The sequence below is a fragment of the Botryllus schlosseri genome, chromosome 1, assembly GCF_051294905.1.
Source record: "Botryllus schlosseri isolate E-star chromosome 1, Bs_hap1, whole genome shotgun sequence".
In the NCBI taxonomy this organism is placed as follows: domain Eukaryota; kingdom Metazoa; phylum Chordata; class Ascidiacea; order Stolidobranchia; family Styelidae; genus Botryllus; species Botryllus schlosseri.
In genome coordinates, this window is record NC_137236.1 from 30,669,199 (window position 1) to 30,692,690 (window position 23,492).

Here is a 23,492-nt window from a genome sequence, read left to right on the forward strand (position 1 = left end):
TTGAAATCTTAATTGAGGATTGCACCGTGTGTTGATTGATCAGATAGAAGCAGACATGGCGGCGCCTGTATGACAATGCTATTCTCAAATCCACGTGGTCTTCGTCATTATCGGCGAGAAATGGCTTTGAAGTGACGTTACTGTCGTTAAAATGTATTCATTAAATGCGATTTATCCCTTGTATATGTGAAATGTGGATAAATGGGCGAATAATGTATCGATTCATCAATCCGGCCCGCCAAGTACTTTATTTTCCTATATCCGGCCCGCCGACTCGAGAAGTTGCCCCCACTGGACGATGAATCCGTCGGCTCGTTGGTCTAGGGGTATGATTCTCGCTTCGGGTGCGAGAGGACCCGGGTTCAAATCCCGGACGAGCCCGTGTCATGACTATATTTTTTTTAAATCTACCACGATATCTATGAATTCAGGAGGTATTTACAAATAAAAGTTTAAAATCTAGTTCAGACAGTGCACCCGTCGGCTCGTTGGTCTAGGGCAGGGGTTCTCAAAGGGTGGGCCACAGAGCATTTAGAGGTGGGCCACAGAGCTATATTTAGAAAATTGCAGAATTAATGTAAGTTTAGGTATATTTCTTATGTTATTCGCTAAAAATATATTCGTATTATCTAATTATACGTAGGCTACATATAAAGCTTTCATCCGACTCTGATTAGACGTAGTGGCACGTATGAAGTCAGTATGTACAAATCCAAAACGTTAGGGCTTTTTCTACTGGCTATAACAACCTACTGCTAACAGCAACTAAAATAATTTCAAGTGTATTATAGCTGGAAGATAATGCTGATGTAACCAAGTATTCCGGCAGGGTCATATGTCGTATGCCGTCAAAGGGGTATGTAATGAAATCGCAATGAAGTGCAATTGATGTGCAGATTTACTGTACTTCTGCAGGCCGTATTATTGCAAGCTAAAAATAGCCATAATTGCAAATTATTAGTAACTTCTGAAGTATACTGCACCACCACAACGAATCTTAATGGATTGAGGATTCATCGGAGCGCATTGTACATAATGAAAGAGTCGCAGGAATTGATTGCATCATTGGATTGAATATTCTGACATCGCAACTTCAGTTGTTTTGGTACAAGACATACAAAGTACATCATACATATTGAAAAATCTTTCTCCACTACTCTGTATTACGCCATTCACCAATGAATTGTTTGATGGTGGCCCAGAATGATTATAATATTCCCCACAATAGTATCACTAAAGTCCCAATCACACAGTGTGGGGATCTGATGATCGTGTTTCGCGACGCAAATGGAGCAGCGGCAGAAAATAATCTACGTAGGAGTTTCAGCTCATGATCTACCAGGGCCGTAACTGCCGCGTCCACACCCCCAATTGGAAGAGCTCGAAGGGGCCCAAGATTATTTCGTTGGTAGTTTGTTGGAGGATATTTATTCAGCTTATAATTTTTTTTCGCGCTTCGCGCGATATCATTTCCCGATACATCGAGATTTAAATATCACTAGTTAGAGAAAAATACGCATATTTTAGAGAAATGGGCATATCGCCGCTGTCCATGACCACTCATTAAACAGGATTGTGACTGTAAGATATCAGGGGGGCCACAGCACATTTTTAAACCGAAAATGGGCCACGGCAAAGAAAGGGCTGAGAACCCCTGGTCTAGGGGTATGATAAACAGATTTACCGATAGAGCTGAGTGAGGTGTGTTTGAAAAGGTAGGACCCCTCAATAATAATTGAACATCTACGGGCGTATACCCATTATCAGGCACTTCGTCAGGCCTCCCGAAAAAACTCGGGTCTTGGGCTCCCATAGGGTGATAAATCTACCAAGCCATCACGTTGTTCGCTTTTGCCACGAAATCAGCTGTACTGTTTAGCGAGCTAGTGCGAAGCACGAAAATGTTCGACAATTCATGATAAAACCGGTCAATAAGATCGGGAATTGCATATTGCTATCAATTTCTTGTCCTCTCTGCTCACGTTACCAGATTCACCGGTAGAGCTGAGTGAGGTGCAATGTTCCCTCTATAAGCTGTGCACGTGCGCATTGCTGACACGGTCTCGGCGCACAGAAAATCTACGTTGCGCACAACAAATCCGAAGTTATGACCTTTTGCTTAGTCGTTACGCACGGTTGTCCAAGGGTCTGCGCAGTGAGTTGGTGAGTGTGCGCAGACTCGTCAAAACGTAGAGGGAACATTGTTATGCGTCTTGGAAACCGTAAGGCCCGTAACAAATAATTAAACATATTCGCGCGGGCGGACCCGTTAGTATGACTTCGTAGCATGATGTTATTTCGTGACCACCTGTCTGCTATATCAAAAAATATAGAATCGCCCAATCGTACTAAACTAAAAGATGCACGAGATTTCAAATTGGTATTTCTTCACTGGCATATAATTTTTCCCTGCCATATGGAATTCGTCTTCTGAGGTTCAGATTGCAAAAACGGGAACATTCGGTGCCACTCATTTAGGCGCCTATGGACAATTACACCTGAATACTCATTAGGGATATGTCCTACTACTACCACATCATCTACTGCGAAGCCATTTTTCTCCAGCGCCCCCCATATCGCCCCCCTGAGCTCAGCGCCCCCGTATCGCCCCCTGAGCGTTTCCGCCCCCTTCACCACCCCCAAGGGGCGTGGAGGCAAGGTTAAGAACCACTAATCTATATCTTTCATATTTCATACATCAGTTTATTTCTCTTCGGGATTTCTGTTGAGTGCAACAATAAATGTGCTTGTGAGAAGAATCATTTGAGGAAGATTATTGCCAATAAGGTTAGTGACAAGTATAGCTTCACTTCCATCCTTCTTCCATACGCTTGCACTAACCTTGGCTCGTGGGAGTTGCTTCTCTTTCAGCACCGGTAATGTTAACCCTTTTGCCGCGGGTGGATCCTATAGGATCCATGCACAGTTTTTAACAAACACGCTTCAATCAATTAACGACATCTTGCGTTGTAGTGGTCATAAACGGTTACAGTTATCGTCTATAAATAGATATTGTCAATACGCATACGATGAGCTATATATATTCCATTGACTTATCGCAAAACCTGTTCAGAATGCATATTGAACACGGAAAAACGTTTCCCGCAAAATACAATCTGTAGCTCAGTTCGCCTGAATGAACGCTGCTCTTATAATCCCATGTATCTTTCGTTCTACACGTCGTAAGCAGACACATTTGTCGTTTTAGAGTAGTTGTTGATTGCAAGAGTTCATTGAAACCATAATAACGGAAATTAGTTGGATAGAACACGCTTCAAATTGGTGTGAAATGAAGCAATATTCTGTTACGTGAAAAATGCCGTGCACGTGTGAGCATTGCCGCATAAGGTCGTATACATTCACTTACGATTGCCTAATACTGTTGAATGTCACACACAAAGTTAGATGCAGTCCATAACACTTCAACACGATCAGTATCACGGAGTTTGGTCTTATATGAGTTCCCGACGCCAGTGCTAAACACTGTAGAAATGGGTGTGTAAGTTACGCGAGTATACGGTACTCGCGCCTGTAATAACAACACCATACAGACAGTTGAATCATCCGTTTTAGATGTTATAAGAAGTTACAGTAGACTTCAATGAATAGGTGTTGATCATATGCCCATATACTGACGAACCTGTATCGGACAATCGATGTGTAGAACATGTTTCAAATTGATATGAAATGAAGCAACAAGAGAAATCGCGCGCCGATGAGAAGTGTCAAACAAAGCAATATATTTACTTACGATGGCCTTGTGCAGTCGCAAATTGAACATTTTGTTAGTTATGTACGATCAATAGTATCTATAAGATCAGTAACATGGATTTTGACTCATATAATTAGATCAGGCAAAGCCGAATAAACGCGAATTACAAGGCGCGTAGTCTCTACCGCGATGACGTAATCGACGGCGGCCGTGAATCATGCTTATAACGAAAACCTTCCAGTCTCGTGCGCGCGATTGCGTGAAGTTATCAAGCTCTGTAATGTCTTGTTTGAATGCCGAAATCGATATGTAAGATAACCATGTGGACATTCACCATGGGAAGGATTATGTATCACGTCAGGTGAAAACGAAAAACAAATTCCTCGTTTACTTTTGAGAAATTGCGTAGACTTGTTCAAATATCACCGTCACCTCTCTCGACCGAGCCTTCCGGGTAGCTCAGTTGGTTAGGCGGCTATTTTCTGATCACGGCGATACATTGGACGTCGGTTCAAGTCCCGGCATTCGCATTTTATGAACATTTTGGTTGATGCATCAAAATTTGGCCTGGCGGCCGACCGCGCGAGTAGGGTTAAAGACGATCTTGTTTCTCCCGTAATTGCGAACACAGTCAGACTCAATCGGGTAAATTAGGCGTCTTTTTATTTTCAGTAGGGGGTAGGCTACCAAGCAAGAAATCGTGTGACAATTAAACACGCGAAGCGTGAAGAAAAATTTCATTACTATTTAGTTTATTGTAATGTACGACGATTTACTGAGAATTTGACTGGACCCTGGACCTGCCAATGCGTCGGAACTGATATTTTAGTCATCAACATCCCAAGAGTCGCAGCCAGATATGTAATTTTTGGTTGGCATTGCAAGTTCACAGTCTGAGCAATTCATTTTCGATAATATATAGTAGGAAATTACATCGCGGGCCACGCAAAACCCTCTCGCGGGCCACTTTTGGCCCGCGGGTCGACCACCCCTGATACAGTCAGCCCCATTCGATAATATCAGAGCCGTAGCCGGAGCAGTGGTAATAATGCGGCTCCAGAGCTGGAGCCGGAGCAAATGTATGATAGAAGAAAGCTCCGGAGCCGGAGCTGGAGCAGTTTAAATTTACGGCTGCTCCAAAGCCCTGATTCAGAATAGGAATGTCGCCCCGAACCCCACAATGCAGACACGGTAGCCGTGAATTTCATTACAGTCGCGACAATGGTTATCATTCAGCAACTTCTAAATCGGTCCCGTATCTGACAGCTACAGATCGTGTTTTGATACTCTAGTAATGCAATTGGTGAATCTTTCTCATATGACAACAGTATATAATTCTGACCTGAAGACAGAAATCACGATTGTTTTTCGACACTGAATTCTGCTTTTACTAGGAAGGAGACTGACAACTGCAACAACAGAAACCTGAATGAAAACTTCAACATCATATATAGGCTACCCGAAAAGATTATGGTCGTTTGATGGTTACACCCCCTATTTAGCGGTTTATTCATGAGAGACTGGGAGAGATGAGCACTGGAATAGACTTGGACTGGATAGGATTCGGACTATGGGTTATTTTCGTTGGGTGCGGATTGTGATTTTCGAAAGAAATGGATCCGTTGGACTTTTAGCATGGAAAAATCCGGACTGGGGTACGTTGGTTTCGAAACCAGGACCACGGTACGATCGGAGAGACGAGGAGAAAAGTCGTTGCTTCATGAAGTTTTTATTTTGTAATGTCAGGGCCGGTGCAAAAACCACCAACGTTGTTAAGCTGGGAGCGGTAGTAATTTTGCGAATGTGACCATCACAGAGTGGATGGTGGTCTCCTCTTTTTAAAGCGTGGCACTGTGGTAGTCTTTTATAGTTTGTATGAAACCCAATCATAGTGGGAAAACCGGTCACAAGTCAGGCGAAAATGTTGTTAAATGTCACTAAGGTATAGCTCATCTTCACTAATTAACTTTGACCTATGGCGTATTGAATTGCCGAAGCAAATAGCCTACTAGCAAGTTTGTTCAGTAGTTCACAAGTTCTCTATGGGCATTAGGCACATATATGTACATTGTACATGTTGTGATTCTTCAGGTATACCTATATATGGACACGCAGTTTTTCTAGTTTAAAATAGCTGTCTTGTTGCTCTAACGCAGAATGACGATTACTGTGATGCAGTGTTGGGATGACTCGAAACATGACTTGACTCGAGTCTAACTCGAGTCACCTTTTTCGTATGACTTGACTTGACTCGTGTCACTTTGCTAAAATTACTTGACTGGACTCGGCGTATCAAAAATGTGGATTGACTCGTTACTCGGAGCAAAATTCACGAGTCAATTTCAAGTCATCAAGTAATCGGTGTCGATAAAAATCACTGTATCTTGCGTATGTTCGGATTGTTCACGAAACGCTGCTGTAACTCGCGAGAGCGACCAAACATTCAATGATCGTGCGTTTTACTGAGCCTCCATTGTTCTCTCACTCTAACAAATATATACTTTGTCGTAAACTAGCATTATAAAGTAATTTAATGGCAAAATGTATATTTCTCTTCTCTCTTCTTACCTTAACCAAACCTCTTGTTTTATTGAAATTGAGTTCGAATATAGTTTACATATAGTCCTCACCAATTGGCGCAGGCTCGAATTGTATCATATCAAATTTTAAATGGATAATGTATTCCATCCTATCAATTCGTTTCTCTATTCTCTATTTTGGATGGTAACTATGAACTGAGGCTATGCAATTAGTTACGTAGTTTAGCAGTTCTACGTTGCCTATATGTGAGCGATACAGAGAGAGAGAGAGATCGTATTCTTTTTCATCTGCACCATCGAGATGCTTTGACGACGGAGATGCGACACGGCCTTCATAGTAAGGTCTAGTCTGCAAGTACCCCCGGTTTTTTTCTCCTCCATGCTATCCGTGATTGCCGAGCGCCTAGCAGGATAGCCGCGGATACCAGTTTTCGAGTCTTTGGTCTGACCCGGCCATATGGATCGAACCCACGACCTACTGATCGAGAAGCCGGACGCACAACCATTACACTATCAGCGCCTTCTTGCGTGTATTTTCAACTCTATATTCGTTCATTGGTTCGAAATCAATGACCAATCAACCTGTATTTCAGACAGCTAGCAAAATGCAGTGACGTAATGATGATTCATACTTGGAAAAGGTAACTTGACTTGAATTGTGACTTGACTCGTGACTTGACTTGACTTCACTCGAGTCACCTTCGAAAATCGATTGACTTGTCTTGACTCGAGTCAAAATGTTCAATGACTCGAAATGACTCGTGACTCGAAGGTAGTGACTTGATCCCAACATTGCTGTGATGTGTAGTAGGCACTAGGCATACAGGAGAAGGGCATAATCGTACATGTTGTTATTTTAGGCCCGGCTTCTATTACACGAAATCAGGATTGTATTGACTCGAGTCATGACTCGACTTTAGTCCGACTCGAGTCGCGATTTTCTGATGACTCGACTTGAATCGAATCATTTTCGTTGCGGACATGACTCGACTCGAGTCAATATCTGTATTGACTCGACTTCGACTCGAGTCATTACGCATGACTCGGACTAAGTCATATGACTCGAGACTCAGACGGCCAAGACTGATATTTTACTGTAATTTCGAAGTTTAGTTAACTATTAACGACATTATTGAGATTTCGTCTATTGGCACTGGCATTTGAAAATGCCACAGAAACTGTTAAAAGTGAGGAAAATTAGTATATTATAAATTGGAACCATTCGATATCACCAAACAGAGTTATAAAAAGTGTGTTTAACAAGACTTTAACTGGAAACTGAGCAGTCAACACAATGACTTGGACTAGGACTCGAGTCATAATTCCATGACTCGGACTTAAGACCCTCTGCTCACCGACTCGGACTTGACTCGGTGGTGAATTGAAAATGACTCTCAAGTCAAAACTATTAAAACGAGTTTGATTTGTGACTCGGAGACTTGAGCACGAAGTTCAATTATTCTCTAAAACGTGCGGTTATTCGTTTTTTCAGTAGTAGAATCGAAATTTGAAAAATATCACAGTTCGCTCATCACTGATATAGAGCATGGAATAGTCACCTCATCCCGTTGAATCGAATTGATACGACGCTTACTCCACTGTTAAAATGGATTGAGACGTTTTGCAAATTACCGAAACTTGTAATCACGGGAAATGCATAAAATAATTGAAGTAATTTTCAAACCCTGCTAGTTCTATTAATACTTCAAGTAGTTAAGGTTTGATCTACAAGCACATACTTCCACTCGTACTGGGTTAGAATTTTGCGTTACTCATTCTACTTCTAATACTTGAGTATATTTTTTGGCTACAGGTTTTAATGTATAGGCTACCCTGACGGTAAATTGAGTGATCTCAACTATGCAATTGTAGAATTCTGTTGAGATATTGTAATCGAATATCTCAATGATGAAGGTATTTCATCAATCCAGTGATCTCGTGACGGGATTCAGTGGCGAAGTACTTGTACTTTTTTGAACTATTTAAGCAGGTTTGGCCTACTTGCACTAATACTGTTTTTTTTCTACTTTTTATAATTCTATACATGAGTTTTTCCGACAAATCCTCTGGCTCTGCGCACTCTTCAATTTAAAAGTTGACAGTAATCTGGATTTTGTGGGTGAGATTGTCAAAACATGCAAGAAATGAGCGCAGTACAGATCTAGTTGAACTATCTCTACTTTTTCGATGCACTCAACTAGATTTTCATACTCGCAGGACTTGATTAGATCAATTTGTCTTTAATCCACTTCCACTTCTACTTGAAATATTCTCGAATAACTCTTCTTTATCGGAGTACTTGAGTCAATTTTCCTACTTGCAGTCCTCACTCAAGCGACGTCAATTGAGTTTGACAACTCTGAACTACATGGTACAATCTGTTATTATCAACCAAAATAGAGGATCGAATACGAAGCATCGAGAAGTTGAAACAAATTTATATTGCACAATACAGTAACCATCTACATATCCGTGAGAATACGCATAAACTATATTCCATCGATTTAAATCATACAAGAACAGGGGCGGTCAACTTCCCGGTCACCGGCACTGAAATGGGAAAATGAAGTACTTGGCGGACCAGATTAATCGAGTTTTTATTCACCTATACGAGGAATAAATCGTATTTAATATAAACTTCAAGTTTAGAGCATAGATACAAAAACAGTAGGCTATTAAATGAATATTAACTTATTATTATAGTCAATCAAACATCTGTTGTGAATCAAAGTTATCAACAAATCTGGATGCTTGTAGAATGTAGAAATCCTTGTTAAAGACTGCAAGTGGACATCAGTTTTATTGGGACGCAGCCATGTCTTGTTAAAAAGTTCATGGTCGGAAATATTTGCTCGCAAATCTATGTAGACCTCAGCATAGGAAGTAGCTTCATGAGCATCTTTCGCAGGTTGGCGAAACTTGGATTCACTTTGTGACGCAGAAAATTTGCTAATATTTTCAGATTAGAATTTCAATTTCAGGAAGGAAACTGTCTGCGGGCTGCTCAAAATGCCGTCGCAGGCCGTATCTGCCGCACGCTGGTATAAAAATACCGAAACATATTTCTGTGTAGAACAGATATACTACAGTTTTATTTCTCAATTCCAAAACGCAAGAAGATGAGTGCTTTTCCATTGATTAGTGAAATAAACATCACGTTTGAATTAATTGAGAATTGTGGAACGTATTTCAGCATGGCATCGCAATGCAGAGTTCATGGTCTACTTTAGGTCCGCTACAACGGTACAGATGTTAAATAGCTGGGTCGTGGTACAGAACTTGAAGATAGCTTTCAATACAACATATACAAATACATATACAGATATTATTGCAAACTGTCAAAAAGCAGCCCAAAACTCGTTTCAGACAACTGATATGCGAAAGCTACGGAGAATCTTAAACAAACTGCAAATAAGCAACTATAAGCGGTATAATACAGGCTATAGCAAATTCGCATTACTTTCGAAGGACACCAAACAATCATATTCCAGTTAGTGGTCTTTAACAGGATTTCGTGAGCTTCCTCTTGTAGAAAATTCATCAGAACTGCTATATAGTTTTAGTATAAATACGGCGTCATTCAATGGAGTTTCCAATATTACATTAAAGTTGTCGTAATTGAATTTAAAGTCTCGCCCTGGAAGGTTCGCCGGTCCGCGAGGTCAAAAGGATGTTTGTTTCTTTTGAGGTATTGATGATGTGTCTCGACTATGATAATTAAGACCAGGCCAATCATTTTTATTTAGTAGCTGCCGAGTTGTAGCACGGTCCACTTCTAGACTTTCATAAGACACCGCATACGCGGATGATATGGCAAGGAGCTAGATAAACCTTGGTCCGACTCGAGCCCACAACCCATTGGTGTTGCAGCCGTAGATTACACCACTACGCTATCTCGCCACATTAAAAGGTTGACAACCACTGGCCCAGAACCAGCATCATTGTATTTATTGCTTCGCGTATCACACTCTCGGTGATGATGTTCTGAGTGATACTCGAATACATGACAGCAATTATCACTAAACTACGACGAGAAACGAAACTCAAATTTTCACGCTCGAAAACATCATGTCTGTACATAGCAGACTTGGACAACTAGATAATTCTAGTTGTCTAATTTCACTAAATTAGAGCTAAATCACAGTAATCAAATTCTAATATAATTCGTGAAATGTATTGTTATGGGGGTCCGTGACGGTCCAAAAGGGGTCCGCGAAGACAAAAAGGTTTATAACCACTGATTTAAGATATAGAAAGTTAGCATAAAATGGTGACGAAACATCGAGAATCTCACATAATTGATATTACATTGTTAACTTGAGTATATTAATGTCATTCAGAATAACTTATTCCCATATCAATAATAAAAAATACTCACTAAGAAAGAGTCGGCTACTCTATTAGGGTTTTGATTTTAGTCATTTCAGAATGATCAAGGAAGCAGAAAACATGGACATCGACACAGACGCATGGAAAATCGTTGTCTTGAAGTACAGCAACCGCCATGCATAAAAAAAAACTGAGCAGTTATAATTTGAATTTCAATCAGGTATTTGGGAACATCTCAAATGGTATTCTAATTTGGATAAGTCGCAATTTTATAGTTGTCCAAGACCGTGCGGTATTGATAAATTGCGATCAAGGCAGAAATTTTCAACCAGCTTTGCACCAAAAAGTTCCTCGAGAAATTTCACTTCTCTGCAGGAACGATCGAATGACAGGCTGGAATCCTGCGAACATAAAACCCTAGTTTCGTCACAGTCGACCCATTTTCATTTTGAGACAAAACAAACCTCGATGTTGAAGCGACCCTTCCACTCAGCAATCGTGATGATGACGTCATCGGCCTCCATCTCCAAGTCGCACTCGTGCAGCAAGACTACCTGAACATTGTGTGAATTTAAACCATGGTGACGTCATATCACACGGACCTTGATCGCGTGTTTGACGGCGTGAGCATGACTCACGATCCAACATGTTTGCGTTGATTATGGCGTCACCATATGACTATAACTCACCTCCCAACACAGTTTTCCAGATAACGCTTCGATCCGAGGGTGTCGGAGAAACGGACGGAGCGCGCGCGCTGAAATGAGGCTGCCACGCAAATTCACTTCCTTCACCTGAAACGGTTTTTGTTGTTCCACTGCGGAGGTATGACGTAACAGAGCGACTCACGTGGACTGGCTGCTTGAGACATCTCGCGATGACGGCCAATATCTCGTCGTCGATATTGCAGTCGTATAAAACCAACCCATGAAGTCCTTGACTCCTCGCAACGAGCGTTCCAACGACGTGAGCTTGGATGCGACTCAATGAGGTGTGCCATACATCGATGCAGTCAAGCTGCTTCATGAGATCGTCGTTGTCTGATTCGTAGATCACTGTGTACAGTTCCATGTTGCCTCGCTCCTTCTCGAGCTGCGAACGAATCGATCGACCGAGAACTTCCCGCTTGCTCGTTTGAGCCGACACTGTGACGAAACACGAAACATAGTGCCGATGACGGTCTTGCGCGTCATAATTACAAGATTCTTGCGGCAGTGTGGAAATAACCCACTGTAGCCATGACATCCATGATGTGAATATTTTGGATAAATTTGAAAAAATAACTGCCATGACAGTAGTTTAGTTACATGATGAAAATTATTTTAAATGGTTTAAATCCGCAATGTCTTATCACTACTGTGAACAACAATAGAAAAAGATTTTTGTTGACTTCAGTGTATAGCGCGTACTTCGATTTTATTATTGTTACGAGTTTTGCGTATTACACAAGTCTAGTAGAATAGGGTCCATCCAGTAAAGATATTCCTAATTGTTTTACATTTCCCACGTTCGATAGAGAGTTTAACACGCTTTAAATGGTACTCGATCCCCGGTGATATTTTCATACTGCGTATGTGCGCATGTTTCAATTCATTGTCGCAGATTCCGACGATAGACTTTGCATTGGTTGTGGGATATGACATTGCGACCGATTCCTAAATAGTCCCCCACCAGTTAAAATACAAATCGAGCGTGCGTGTATTTTGGAATGACAACTCCATTGAGCTATTGTAGTGTACTTGGAAACATCGATTCGCGATTGTGTTAGGTAGCTTAGTTACTTTCTAAAATGTTTGTTGTACAACTCTTCCGTAATTTCGATACAACTCATTCGTGATGAATTGTCGAATGTAATTTAAAACCACAAGTCGAAGAGGAATGAATTGTTTTATTCAAATAAAAAAAACTTTGTTCCGGTGTCGCATAAATGTAATTTGTATGAATGATATACGCAATGACGAAGCTATTTCTACAATTTGAAATGCTACTTTCAATAAAAAGTCTGACGACTTGTGTTCTAATATTGACAATTGTGTTGATTAGTATGACCAGTTTACAAAATCACGGTGATCTTTTTGTTTTACGTCTGTTATGATCAAACAAATAGGCGATTTGTTTCAAGTCTTACGATTAGACATTATCTTTTGCGGTTGGAATAAAACGAAATTTCGTTGAAATAGAATACTTACGAGTTCAATAATATTCTTAATCGGTGTATGCGAATAATCCTACAGCTACAAGCAAATTTAAAACTTGATGTAGTTTTAAGGTTAACTCAAGTTAGTGACCGTGTTTGTTTGCGTTCATTTCAAGAATGATCATGACGAGTTAGCCGAATAAATTGGTGACTGCACCCGTAAAGAGTTGCTGACATTCCAATGCCGGTGTACTAAATTTGTGTTAACTAAACTCGGATAGATGCCGCGGCTAAGAAGGACTTACGCATGGTTTTCACATATTGTACACATGCAAACTTTTGTGTAGACAACTCTGATGTTACCGTAAGTTGGACTGTTTGGATATTAAGAAACACGAACACCCATTCATACAATAAAGTTCTTGAGGTACCGAAACAGTTTGAAAGCGTCACCAATCATTGCGCAGGTTCTTAGCATGAGAATATCGAGAGAAGTCGAATATTTCGCGTTATGTAAACGTCTTTCATACCTTGGTGTTTCTTTGTAAGGATAATAATTCATTTTCTACAAAGTAACTAGTTTTTTAGTTTGAAAATCGAAGATGACTAACATAATTTTATTCAATATTGTACCAACATCGGATGTCACGTACGAAAAGAGTTTGTGGCTTATTCGATTCAATGTATTTCGATTATCGTAATGGTAGGAATCGACACGGTATTTCGGTGATGGATGTGTAATATTTGTTATTACTTATATCTTAGTATTTGTCGCATTCATGAATCGGTAAATGATGACGATATCGAATTTTGGTTACAACTCGATTTGGTAAGTATACAGTGTTCGAACTCATGGCAAGTTCGACCATTCGAGTAGGATGGTTTTCGAAATATATTATGATCTGGTAAAAACGATCTATTGAATGAACGCTAACACAATGAGTCTACAATCCCAACGAATGAATATTGTTTTTGAATTGTTTTCTGCTACACTAATATAATTTGTATCTATAAAAAAATCCATACCGATGAAGTGATGTTGGTCAATATCCATTATGTAAAATGTGAGTAAATCCTCTTCCAGGTTGGTGAGATTCAAATCAATAGCATGTTACACAAAAACGTTATTTGTATTGTGTGGGATATTGTGAAGATGATACCGCAACAACACAACAAGTTATATTTTGTATCGGGCGTTTCTTTGTGATTTGGTAATAGTGGAGTGCGCGATATTTTTGATTTGTGTGGTTGGTTGAAAACTAGGCTCGTTATTGGGTCTAGAATTCAACCACATCCAAGTAAGCTCTTTAGTGACTATGATTACATTAACTTTGACGAACGGAAACGGAAAAATTGAAATGGATACTACTAAAATTACAAAACGGTTCTATCAGGTTCAGGTGTAGGATATCTTTTCGATTTCGTTACCGGTGTGTGTTTGACGAATAATTCTGGTACACCTAACTAGATTACATCTAGCAAACGTCGTGCATATTGTTTTATGTGATGGTAACGACTTTCGAAGACTTGGTTTCGATAACTTTTGTAATAGCTTGGCTGGCAATGGTATAATAGTATTCTGTAATGCAGGGGTCACCAACACGCGGCCCGCGGGCCGCATGCGGCCCGCGACTTGATTTGAAAGTTCGGAAGAAACCTAAGAAAACCTATTTTGAAAAGCTGAAATTGACTACAGTTTCCACATATTGTTGTTGCTATTGTTTCAAAATAAGCTATTCACCGGTGCCCAACATCACTATTCCTCACTAACTAAAACGGCTTTGGCAATGTCAACTGCATTCCATCGAGGGAGATATAACCAACTGATATGAATGGGCAGGGCTTATTGCCTTGACGTGCAATGGCCCAAACACTGCCAAGACTGAAACGTTTGGAAAACGGCATCGGGCAGTGGTTCTCAAACTGGGGGGCGTGCCCCTCTTGTGGGGGTGTGAAAGCATCCGAAAAGGGCGCGGAACTGCGTTCATTTGTATTTTTTTCGCGCCCCGCGCGATTTACATCATATACAAATCTTGTGTATAGTCCGGAATTCATATAATAGAATCCTCCCATCAATTAATCATAACCTTCCATGCAATCAAACTATCCGTTGGGATTGTTAGCATTGTAGTTGCATTTTGTGATATGACGGTAAGGGGGGAGTGAAATTTTTCAGTATCATAAAGGGGGCGTGTATAAAAAAGTTAGAGAATCACTGACTTAGGGCTTTCCGCAAGGTCAAGCTTAACGTGGAGATGGTCTTTCACTTAGTAACGTATCTCGCTAGCCCCAATATCGATTCCTTAGTCGCTAGAGCGTTTCCAGGAATCGAGCACAGCTCAGAGTTCAAAATAAAATGAAATTGAGGATAATGATTTTTGTTGCATTTGTATTCCTTTAATAAAATATTACTTACTTTGTGGTCACTATGCCCATTGTCTGTGTTAGGTAGCACGGCGTTGTAGACTACTGACGTTGAGTTTGAAAACGTTGTTGCGTAGTTTATATCGATATTGAAGACATGCGGCCCGCGGCTGTTATGAAATTTTAAAAGTGGCCCGCAACCCATTTTGAGTTGGCGACCCCTGCTGTAATGGTTGAGGTACGTGAACAAGTTTCCAGTCAACTATTAATCTGACATACGACTTAGGTTTTACATATCGAAATATTTCTAAAACGTTTGCTGGTATCATAAGACACAAATCGAAATTCATATCAACCAAGATTTTTGCATGCTTTGAGTTTTGTGATGGCAATTATTTTCGAAGATTCAAATGAATAATTTTTTATCAATATTAGCCTACAACAGGGGTGGGCAAACTACGGCCCGCGGGCCGCATGCGGCCCGCGAGAGTCTGAAAAAACTTTTTAAAAATATTGATAAAATGGGCACTAAAAATCGAATTAATGCAGTGACTTGATTAACTTTTTATTAGTATATTTCACCATGATAATTCTAAGACAGTTATTCTCAAACTGGTGCGCGCGCCCCCCTGGGGACGTGAAAGCATCTGAAGGGAGGCGCTAAGCTGCGCTTAACAGAAAAAATTTTCGCGCTCCGCGCGATTTACATCCAGTTCAATGATATTGCTCTGTCTTTAGTCTGAATTACATCTACAAATCTCTCATCCACAGTCGTAACCTTCCATGCCATCAAATTACCCGTTAGGTTTGCTAGCAACCTGGGTGCGTTTTGTGATATGACGATAAGGGGGCGCAAGATCTTTCACCACCATACTTGTCTTAAAAAGTTTGGGAACCACTGCTCTAGGGAAAATACTTAATATCACCCAGCGAGTTAGCTGCAACGAGATTGAAATAATTTGGATCACGAGTGGGATTTCAGATTGGCCACTCCATTTTTAATTATTTCAGTGTTGTGCTGATAAAAAACGATTCGGGCGTGTCTTGGGTAGATTCGTTGTCTGTATGCGTAAAATTGGGGTATTTATATTTTATCCACACATATTAGAAGCGTGTTTGATGCTAACATGGATGCTGTCAGCATTGTGTGTCCTGGAACTGAACCAAAAGTGGAATTGGTAAATCAATGAGCAGATCGCTTCTCTCAGATTTAAATTTCAATCCTGTTCTAACAATCGGCTCAACCGACTTTGATCTCTATAGTTTTGACAAATTGATTATTGAGGTCCTACAGCCTATGAGATCTCACCACTATATATGTTTCTGACGCGTGTACGATATCATCAATGCAATGTTTGGTTTGTTTTAAATAAGCATAACTGTATTATCTCCATGTCCTCACTATATAATCAAATATCAATATTGCGTTTTGGTTTATAATCCCAATTTTATACAGTGCGGCCCGCGAATGGATTCAGATGTTGAATGCGGCCCGCGAGCTCAAAAGTTTGCCCACCCTTGGTCTATAACGATGCAAACACATTTTACAGATTTCAGTGTAGCGAGTATTTCGGTTTCTTTGATATTATGGGTTTCGTGTATTAGACAAGTCTAGCTGAATCGGAGGTGTATAGCACACATATACTAATTTGTTTTTGTAATGATGTTTATTTACAAATTGTGCTGCTACTATAGTACCGTATGTCCGTATACTTCATAGTTTGTTATTGTTGCCATTGGTACAATGCGAATTTCATGGTTTGAGATTTTGATTGTTGCGTCATACTTTGCCTTTTTGGTTTTGCTTTTAAATCTTTAAATCTTTAAATCTTTAAATCCCTTTAGTGTGCCGATAACTCTTGAAAAGAGGCACCCGAAAAGTCTTCGAGTTAATAAATATTATTCTACAATGGATATTGTATTGAAAGCTATATTCAAGTTCTGTACCACGAACCAGCTATTTAATGATGTTTTTGAAAAAGTGTGAATGCCTTAAATCTTTAAATCAAGTAATGGTATGCCAATTCATACATCTTGACACTGGGAAATGGGGGTATGTGTTTCAATTCTTCGTCGCAGATTCCCACAATGAAGTATTGTACTGGTCGTTGATCAGCAAACGAAATTGTTGTTTCATCTTTAGTCTTGGTTACTGGAAACGATTGCATTTGTAAAATATTTTCTGATATCCGTAATACGCAGAGTGATTTGTACCAACATGGAATAATTTTCAAATCAATAATATTTAAGACACGCTAATCTAGTTTTACAACTCAATATGTTAATAACAATGGCACTGAAAAGTTTGTTGCTGACATAAAAACCTTTATCACAACACCGGGTCTAATTAACGCGAATAATTTAATAATCAGGTCATGATCAACTATTACAAAATCTCATATATAAAATCAATTTGACGGATGTTTACAGCATGATAACTTTCAATATGACGCCAGCGCTCGATTGTAATAAATGAAGTCTCAACTATACATTAGACAAACAGTCAGGTCTCGTAAACTCAAAACATAATATATGTTAATCTCAAGTCACGTGCACCGAGTAGTATTTATTTTTGTGTTGTAGAATATATCGAGTGTTGATTGCTTTATCTTGCAGAATAACCCGTGCAGTAATAACGTTGTCTTACAGAATGGTAACAACTTTTACAGTTGAATAAAAAAGACGAGTCGTCGGAATATGAATACAACCGAACTTGGCCTGGATTTTAGGTTGTAGTGTCTGTACGTACTCGTGTATATTTGGCTGTTTTTCATACAGATAATGTTTGAGTTGGTTGGATAAGTTACAATTGGATTTAGAAAATGACAATGTTTTTGTGATTGACTTTTTTGAGTATGGCAAGATGTTAAAATATGAAGGTGCCGTATTAATAGTCTTTCGGAAACACTTTGACTAACTGAAAGCGGGGTCGCGAATAGAGTTGTGAGGTTTCAATAATTGTTTCAAATCAATATGCGTATAATCTCGACAAGTGACTGGATGAAAGTTGGTAGTAATGTTTGTCAATCCTATTTCAATTCAAACTATGCCATAGGCAAAATATTTCATTTTGCATTATCTCAATTTACCTATAGTACATCTCACGACACCGTACTATAACATTTTTGATATTAAGGACTCGCGGATTTTCAAACAACAATACCTGAATTTTTTGGAGATGCTGGAGTTGGAAATGATACGCTGAGTGTCTTTATTGGGAGTTTTATTTAGCAGTAATAAAGACAACGATTGTATAATGTGCTTACACGTGATTCTTGATTATTGTTGAGATAGTTGGTATTGATTCTATAGGTGAAACAGCGGCATGGGAGCGTGTGAATAATCCAATGCAACTGAAACTTGGCGTCAGAGGTATTTGTGCAACTCTGCCGGAGGTTCCTCCATAATGGCCTGATATTGCGCTGGGTGAAACCTGGGACCCATGCTTTGATCAGCAACGCGTCTTTCAAAGTCGTGCCTAATACTATTTTTGCAGGGGAGAGTCCGTTCGCGGGGTCGGGGCAATTGCGAAACTGTAGCAATGCCCGAGTAATTGCATCGGTCCGAATGCTGCCATCCTGCGAAATGTTGCCGAGAAGGAGTCGTTTCATCGATTTCACCGCGGCCTCCGCGTGGTTATTTGACCTGAGGTGGTAAGCCGACGACAGCCTGTGGCCCACCCCCCATTTTCGAAAAAATTCCCGAGTGCTGTGCGCAGCAAATTCGGGGTCTCCGTCACTGGTAAGTTCTTCGGCCACTCCAAACGGGCCGAAGAAATTTCGTAATGCATCTTGGAGTCCGCGGGCTCCAAACGTTTGCCCACCGTGCTTTACATAGAATATCTCTGGCCAGTTGCAGAAGCGGTCAACAACGACTAAATAGTGGTGGCCTGCGGCGGTGCAATATTCAGCAGCAATTGCTTGGAAAGGGTAGGTCGGTTTGAATGGCTCGGCCGGAGGCATGTATGCTTGACTCGGTGCCATCTTACTGAAGTTGTCACAACGTGCTCGTGTACGTGCTATACACTCAGTCATCCCAGGCGAAAATACTGTGGCCTGCGCCCTCTGTGACATGGCAGCAGTACCTTGGTGTGCCGAGTGCAAGATCTCACAAATAAACCCTCGCAGCGGCGGGGGAATGACAATCTGGTTATTATACATGATAACGTCGTCTACGATCGAAAGGTTGTCGTGGTACCGCCGATATGATTGTAGTTGAAAAGGCAGTTTGTCCGATTTATCAGGGAATCCTGAGATGATGTAATTTTTCAACTCACTGAGGACAGGGTCGTACTTCGTACTACGCTTCCCATCGTCCCAGGATACAACTTCAATGGCATTCAATGATGCTCGGGAGGCGGCCACGATGCTGATTTCAATCAGATTGGTGTCGTCATGTCATGGGTGGCATGTCGTCCGCTGGAGTCGAGGGAGCAGGGTGCCGGGACAATGCATCAGATGCAGGAATGAGCTTGCCAGGAACATGGACGACACGGAAGCGCCATGACCATGTGCGCTGCTTCAGACGAAATATCCTTGTGTTAGTAATTTCATAGAGGGAGCGGTCCCCAAAGATTTTTACTTAAGGTTTCTGGTCAGTGCAGATGACGAGATCGTCACATTTTAGGGTGAGGAACTTCGTATCTTCCAATGCCCATGCGATTCCTTGCGCCTCGCCCTCTACAGCACAATAACGTTGTTCGGCGGATCGAAGGAACCTTGAGCAAGCGAAAGTGATTTTCCACCCATGTTCACAACAGTCGGGAGTCAAGGAAACGCATTTGCAGTGTTTTTGTCGCAACCAGTAGCCAATGCAAGACCTTGGCCAGTCCGGGGTCAGGCACGTTCTTTTAGTGGGGTCACAGATCCATACTCCATCTTTGATAGCGTTGACCAGCTCGAGCTTGGAGTTCGCGAATGCATCATCAAGTTGGGAAGTCCAGCAAAATGGAATTTCGGGCTTAGTAACGGTTTGAATGGCGCCATAATGGTAGAAAACCGGCCATAATGGGATACCTGGTTGACCAGCCCAAACCATGCAGGTATATCTGCTATTTTGTAGGCCGTGGGAAGCACTGTGTTGCCTCTAAATATTTGGGCAGAGGGCGAACATTCTCAGCAGTAATTTCGAAGCCGACGAACTCGATATGTCTGCGGCAGAACTGGAACTTGGAGGCGTTTAGGATGATACCTTCACGGCCCATCAATTCTAAATAGTCAATCAGTCACCACCAGTGTGTGGCAAGGTCATCGTCCCAGAGGACCGTGTCGTCCACGCGCTTCGTTTTGCGTGGCGTGTCGGCAATGATGCTGTCGTAGCGGTAAGCGTACCCATCGCCACTGGCCAGGTATCCGTGCGAGGCCACTCCATACCGATATCTCTCGAACTCAATGATGAATGTCAGAGGGTTTCTATCCTCTTCACGCACGGGCACGGAGTGGTAACCATTCCAGGCATCTGTGAGAGACCTGTAAGTGTTTGGAGGTATCGAGCGTGCCTGTTTGAAAGGAGGCAAAAAATGGTGTGTGTCTCGAGAGCAGAAGCGGTTCAGCGGTTGGAAGTCAACAACTCTCGTCGGGCTGCCATCTGCCTTGCGGACCCATATGGCCCTATGAAACCAGGTCGTTGGCGTGCTCGGCTCCACTTTTTCAATCACCCCTAATTTTACGTCCGCCTCCAACTGCTTCTCAATTTCCTCTTTCCAATAAAGTGGAATGGGAGCCGGTGTGTGGACTGCAGACGGTGTCGCCGACGGATCGATATGAATGGAAATAGGCGGCCCAGTCATGGTCGGGAGTGGGCTGCGTTTGCACTTGTTGGATGTGGATGATGCATACCTATCAAGTAGCCACTGCTTCATTTTAACAACATTCTTCGCACAAGGCTGGAATGGCAGTTGCTGGGGGCGTGGAGGAGGGGTTGACCTCTGTGGGCAGCTACATGTTTGACGCGGGTTACCCTCAAAGGTTGACTTTCATGTCGCGTGGAGTGCAGCTGCCCCAATTTGAGGAAAATCGGGCCCAATGATGCCTAACTTTTGCATGGCATCTCCACTAAGGTAGAAGAGTTTCGTAGAATCCGTAACGTATACCATCTCAGCGGTTTCTACGACATCACCAGAAACTGCTGCACCCGAAATTCTCAGAAGCACAGCGCCCAGGATGTGGATACACTCATCATTAGCTGCAACCATGCGTTTCTTCACTGGGATGAGATGCTGGTCACAGTATTTAGAGCGCACATGCCATGTCCATGCGCGATATCGTAGAAAACGCCCTATATGACGACGACACAGCACCGGGTGTTTAGTTTTTTTTTACATGGAACGCGTTCTCTTTGGCGTTGTCATCAACGGAAAGTATTTAGAGTGTTACCCCTTACTATTTCACTTGTTAGGAAGAAAATTGTAGTTTTATATTAATTTTAAACTGTTATAATTTCATACCCTCATGTCAGTTTCAGTCATTCTATCAATAATAACATGATCTCATGCGAAATATTTGTTTGTCGAAAAAGCAGTTCCTCAGGCCTAACAATTCTACTTTTGCGCAATGGAAATACACATTCTCCTGTATAAATTGGTCAGTCTATCAAGACTAAAGTGGAGTACAAAGATATAAAATTTGTCCTTGAAAAGGTTACCTACAATACTCATGTACGTCTCATTTCTTTTGACTTGTAAATGGATAGTTGTTAATGGTTGTTCACAGTCGCTTGAAACATTTTTCTGTGTTTGTAGTTTTCAGTACTCATGATTAAAAATAGTTCGAATACATTTCAGTTTTTTAATTAAAGGGTGTTCTACGTAACATGAATGAACATGAATACTAAATAGCTTGAGATTGTTGCTAATTACGTCGCTATACGGTTGCCAGAGAACATATCTCTACCGAATCAATTACATGTTTAACAGTAATTGTTATTGTAATTCAAATTTGATATTTTTAGCATTGAGTAATTGTAATGTAATTGAAACATGCAAGGGAGTAATCGTAATTGGAATTGAACTGAAATATCGTAATTGATCCAACTCTGGTCACCACCACAGCCTATACCTGAAAGCACGAATCGCCACTCCCGGTTTTCACGGCACATCATCTCCACAGCCTATATCCGAAAGGTCACATCACCAACCCGCCTGAAAGAACACTTGGCAACATGCCCGCGATGGGGGTCTAAAAAGGTGGGGTCACTACCACGGGGTTTCACGCCACAGCATCACCACAACCTTTACCAGACAGAGTGGCATCACCACCGCACCAATAAGACACAATGCCACCGTGCGACCCCCGCCTATACCTGAAAGGGTGTGGTCACCAACACGTGTTTCGAGGCAGGTCACCGCCACTCCCATAAGAGCCCCATATATGTCCCCACCGATCTACACTACTACTGCCGCTGTCCAGTTGATTCTCGATAATTGGAGAATTTCTGAATTGAAAATAACCTAATATGGGGCTAAATATTGTAGATACGATCGGCATTTCATTCAGACGTTTCATAAACGAGGTTAATATTGTAAATGTCACTTTTACAAGTGAGTCTATTCCCAACCAGAAACCCCTAAATTCCGCACCGGTTAGAAACCACTGCGTTAAAGTAGATCTTAGAATATAAATTTACATCATGACAATTATTTTGGGACAGCGGATCAGAGGGCCATTTCTTCCCGCAATCTGTGGGTTACACATTAACTTCATTCTAATCGATAACGGGTGCTCCGAACATATCATCAGCAGTTCTGTGGACAGAAAACTCAGTCATTTCAATGTTAGCAAATCCGAAAAAACGACCGCGCGCTCTGAGGACGCTCTGAGGGCTGGGCCCAATTTCTTCTCGTTTTGGAAAGCAATTGATTTCTGCTGTAAATCGCTGTTATGATAACGTAAAAACTATTATTGTGTTTATTACCAAACAATTGCTTCCTGCAACGCGCAAAGATGTTCTTCCTAATTTGAGACTTTCCTTCCGCATCTCGATTTCTCGATATTACATGGCGATATTTTTCAGATAGTGTTTTCAGTGAATTTCCTGTCTTCATTGTCGGGTTCTCTTTTCTTTGTATTTCATCAATTATTTTCCTATTTATGTTCTCTCGGTGCAATGCAGATATAATAGATGCCATCAAGACTGGATCTGCTGTTTATTTGCAAAAGTAGGGCGTATGGAAAGCGGGACAGGAACTGCAATGGGGCGTTAATATGGAAATGACACCCTAGCAATTTTAAGGGGTGGGGTGAAATATTTGATGCACACCCAAAAGAGTAGGCTGAGTTTAGGCCATATACAGCTATAGGGAGGATAGGTTATGTTTTCGTGTACCACCTGTCGGCGTGCGTGCACACACGCTAAGAGTGTGCAATCACCTTAACCATCGATCCGAAAAAATGTTGCTTCTATCAGGTCGGCA

General features: G+C 41.3%; 1 protein-coding gene and 1 non-coding gene across 4 annotated transcripts in view; one reads left to right on the forward strand and one right to left on the reverse strand.

The window, feature by feature from the left end:
* Positions 1-309: 309 nt before the first annotated feature.
* On the forward strand, positions 310-381 carry Trnap-cgg (transfer RNA proline (anticodon CGG)). Its single transcript has one exon. It is a non-coding gene; the product is annotated as a tRNA-Pro (tRNA).
* An 8,236-nt stretch (positions 382-8,617) lies between these two features.
* The window catches only part of LOC145447231 (uncharacterized), a 38,066-nt gene continuing 23,191 nt past the window's right edge, over positions 8,618-23,492 (reverse strand). For 2 of the 3 annotated variants that reach the window (XM_080325659.1, XM_080325652.1), the window contains exons 4-7: positions 11,431-11,726; positions 11,271-11,375; positions 11,046-11,135; positions 8,618-10,982 (exon numbers count right to left, since the gene is read on the reverse strand). In XM_080325659.1, the coding sequence (XP_080181785.1) occupies positions 10,851-10,982; positions 11,046-11,135; positions 11,271-11,375; positions 11,431-11,726 (623 nt within the window). In that variant the 3' untranslated portion in view covers positions 8,618-10,850. The remainder of the gene's footprint in view (positions 10,983-11,045; positions 11,136-11,270; positions 11,376-11,430; positions 11,727-23,492) is intronic. The other variant, XR_013917505.1, reaches the window with a different exon arrangement.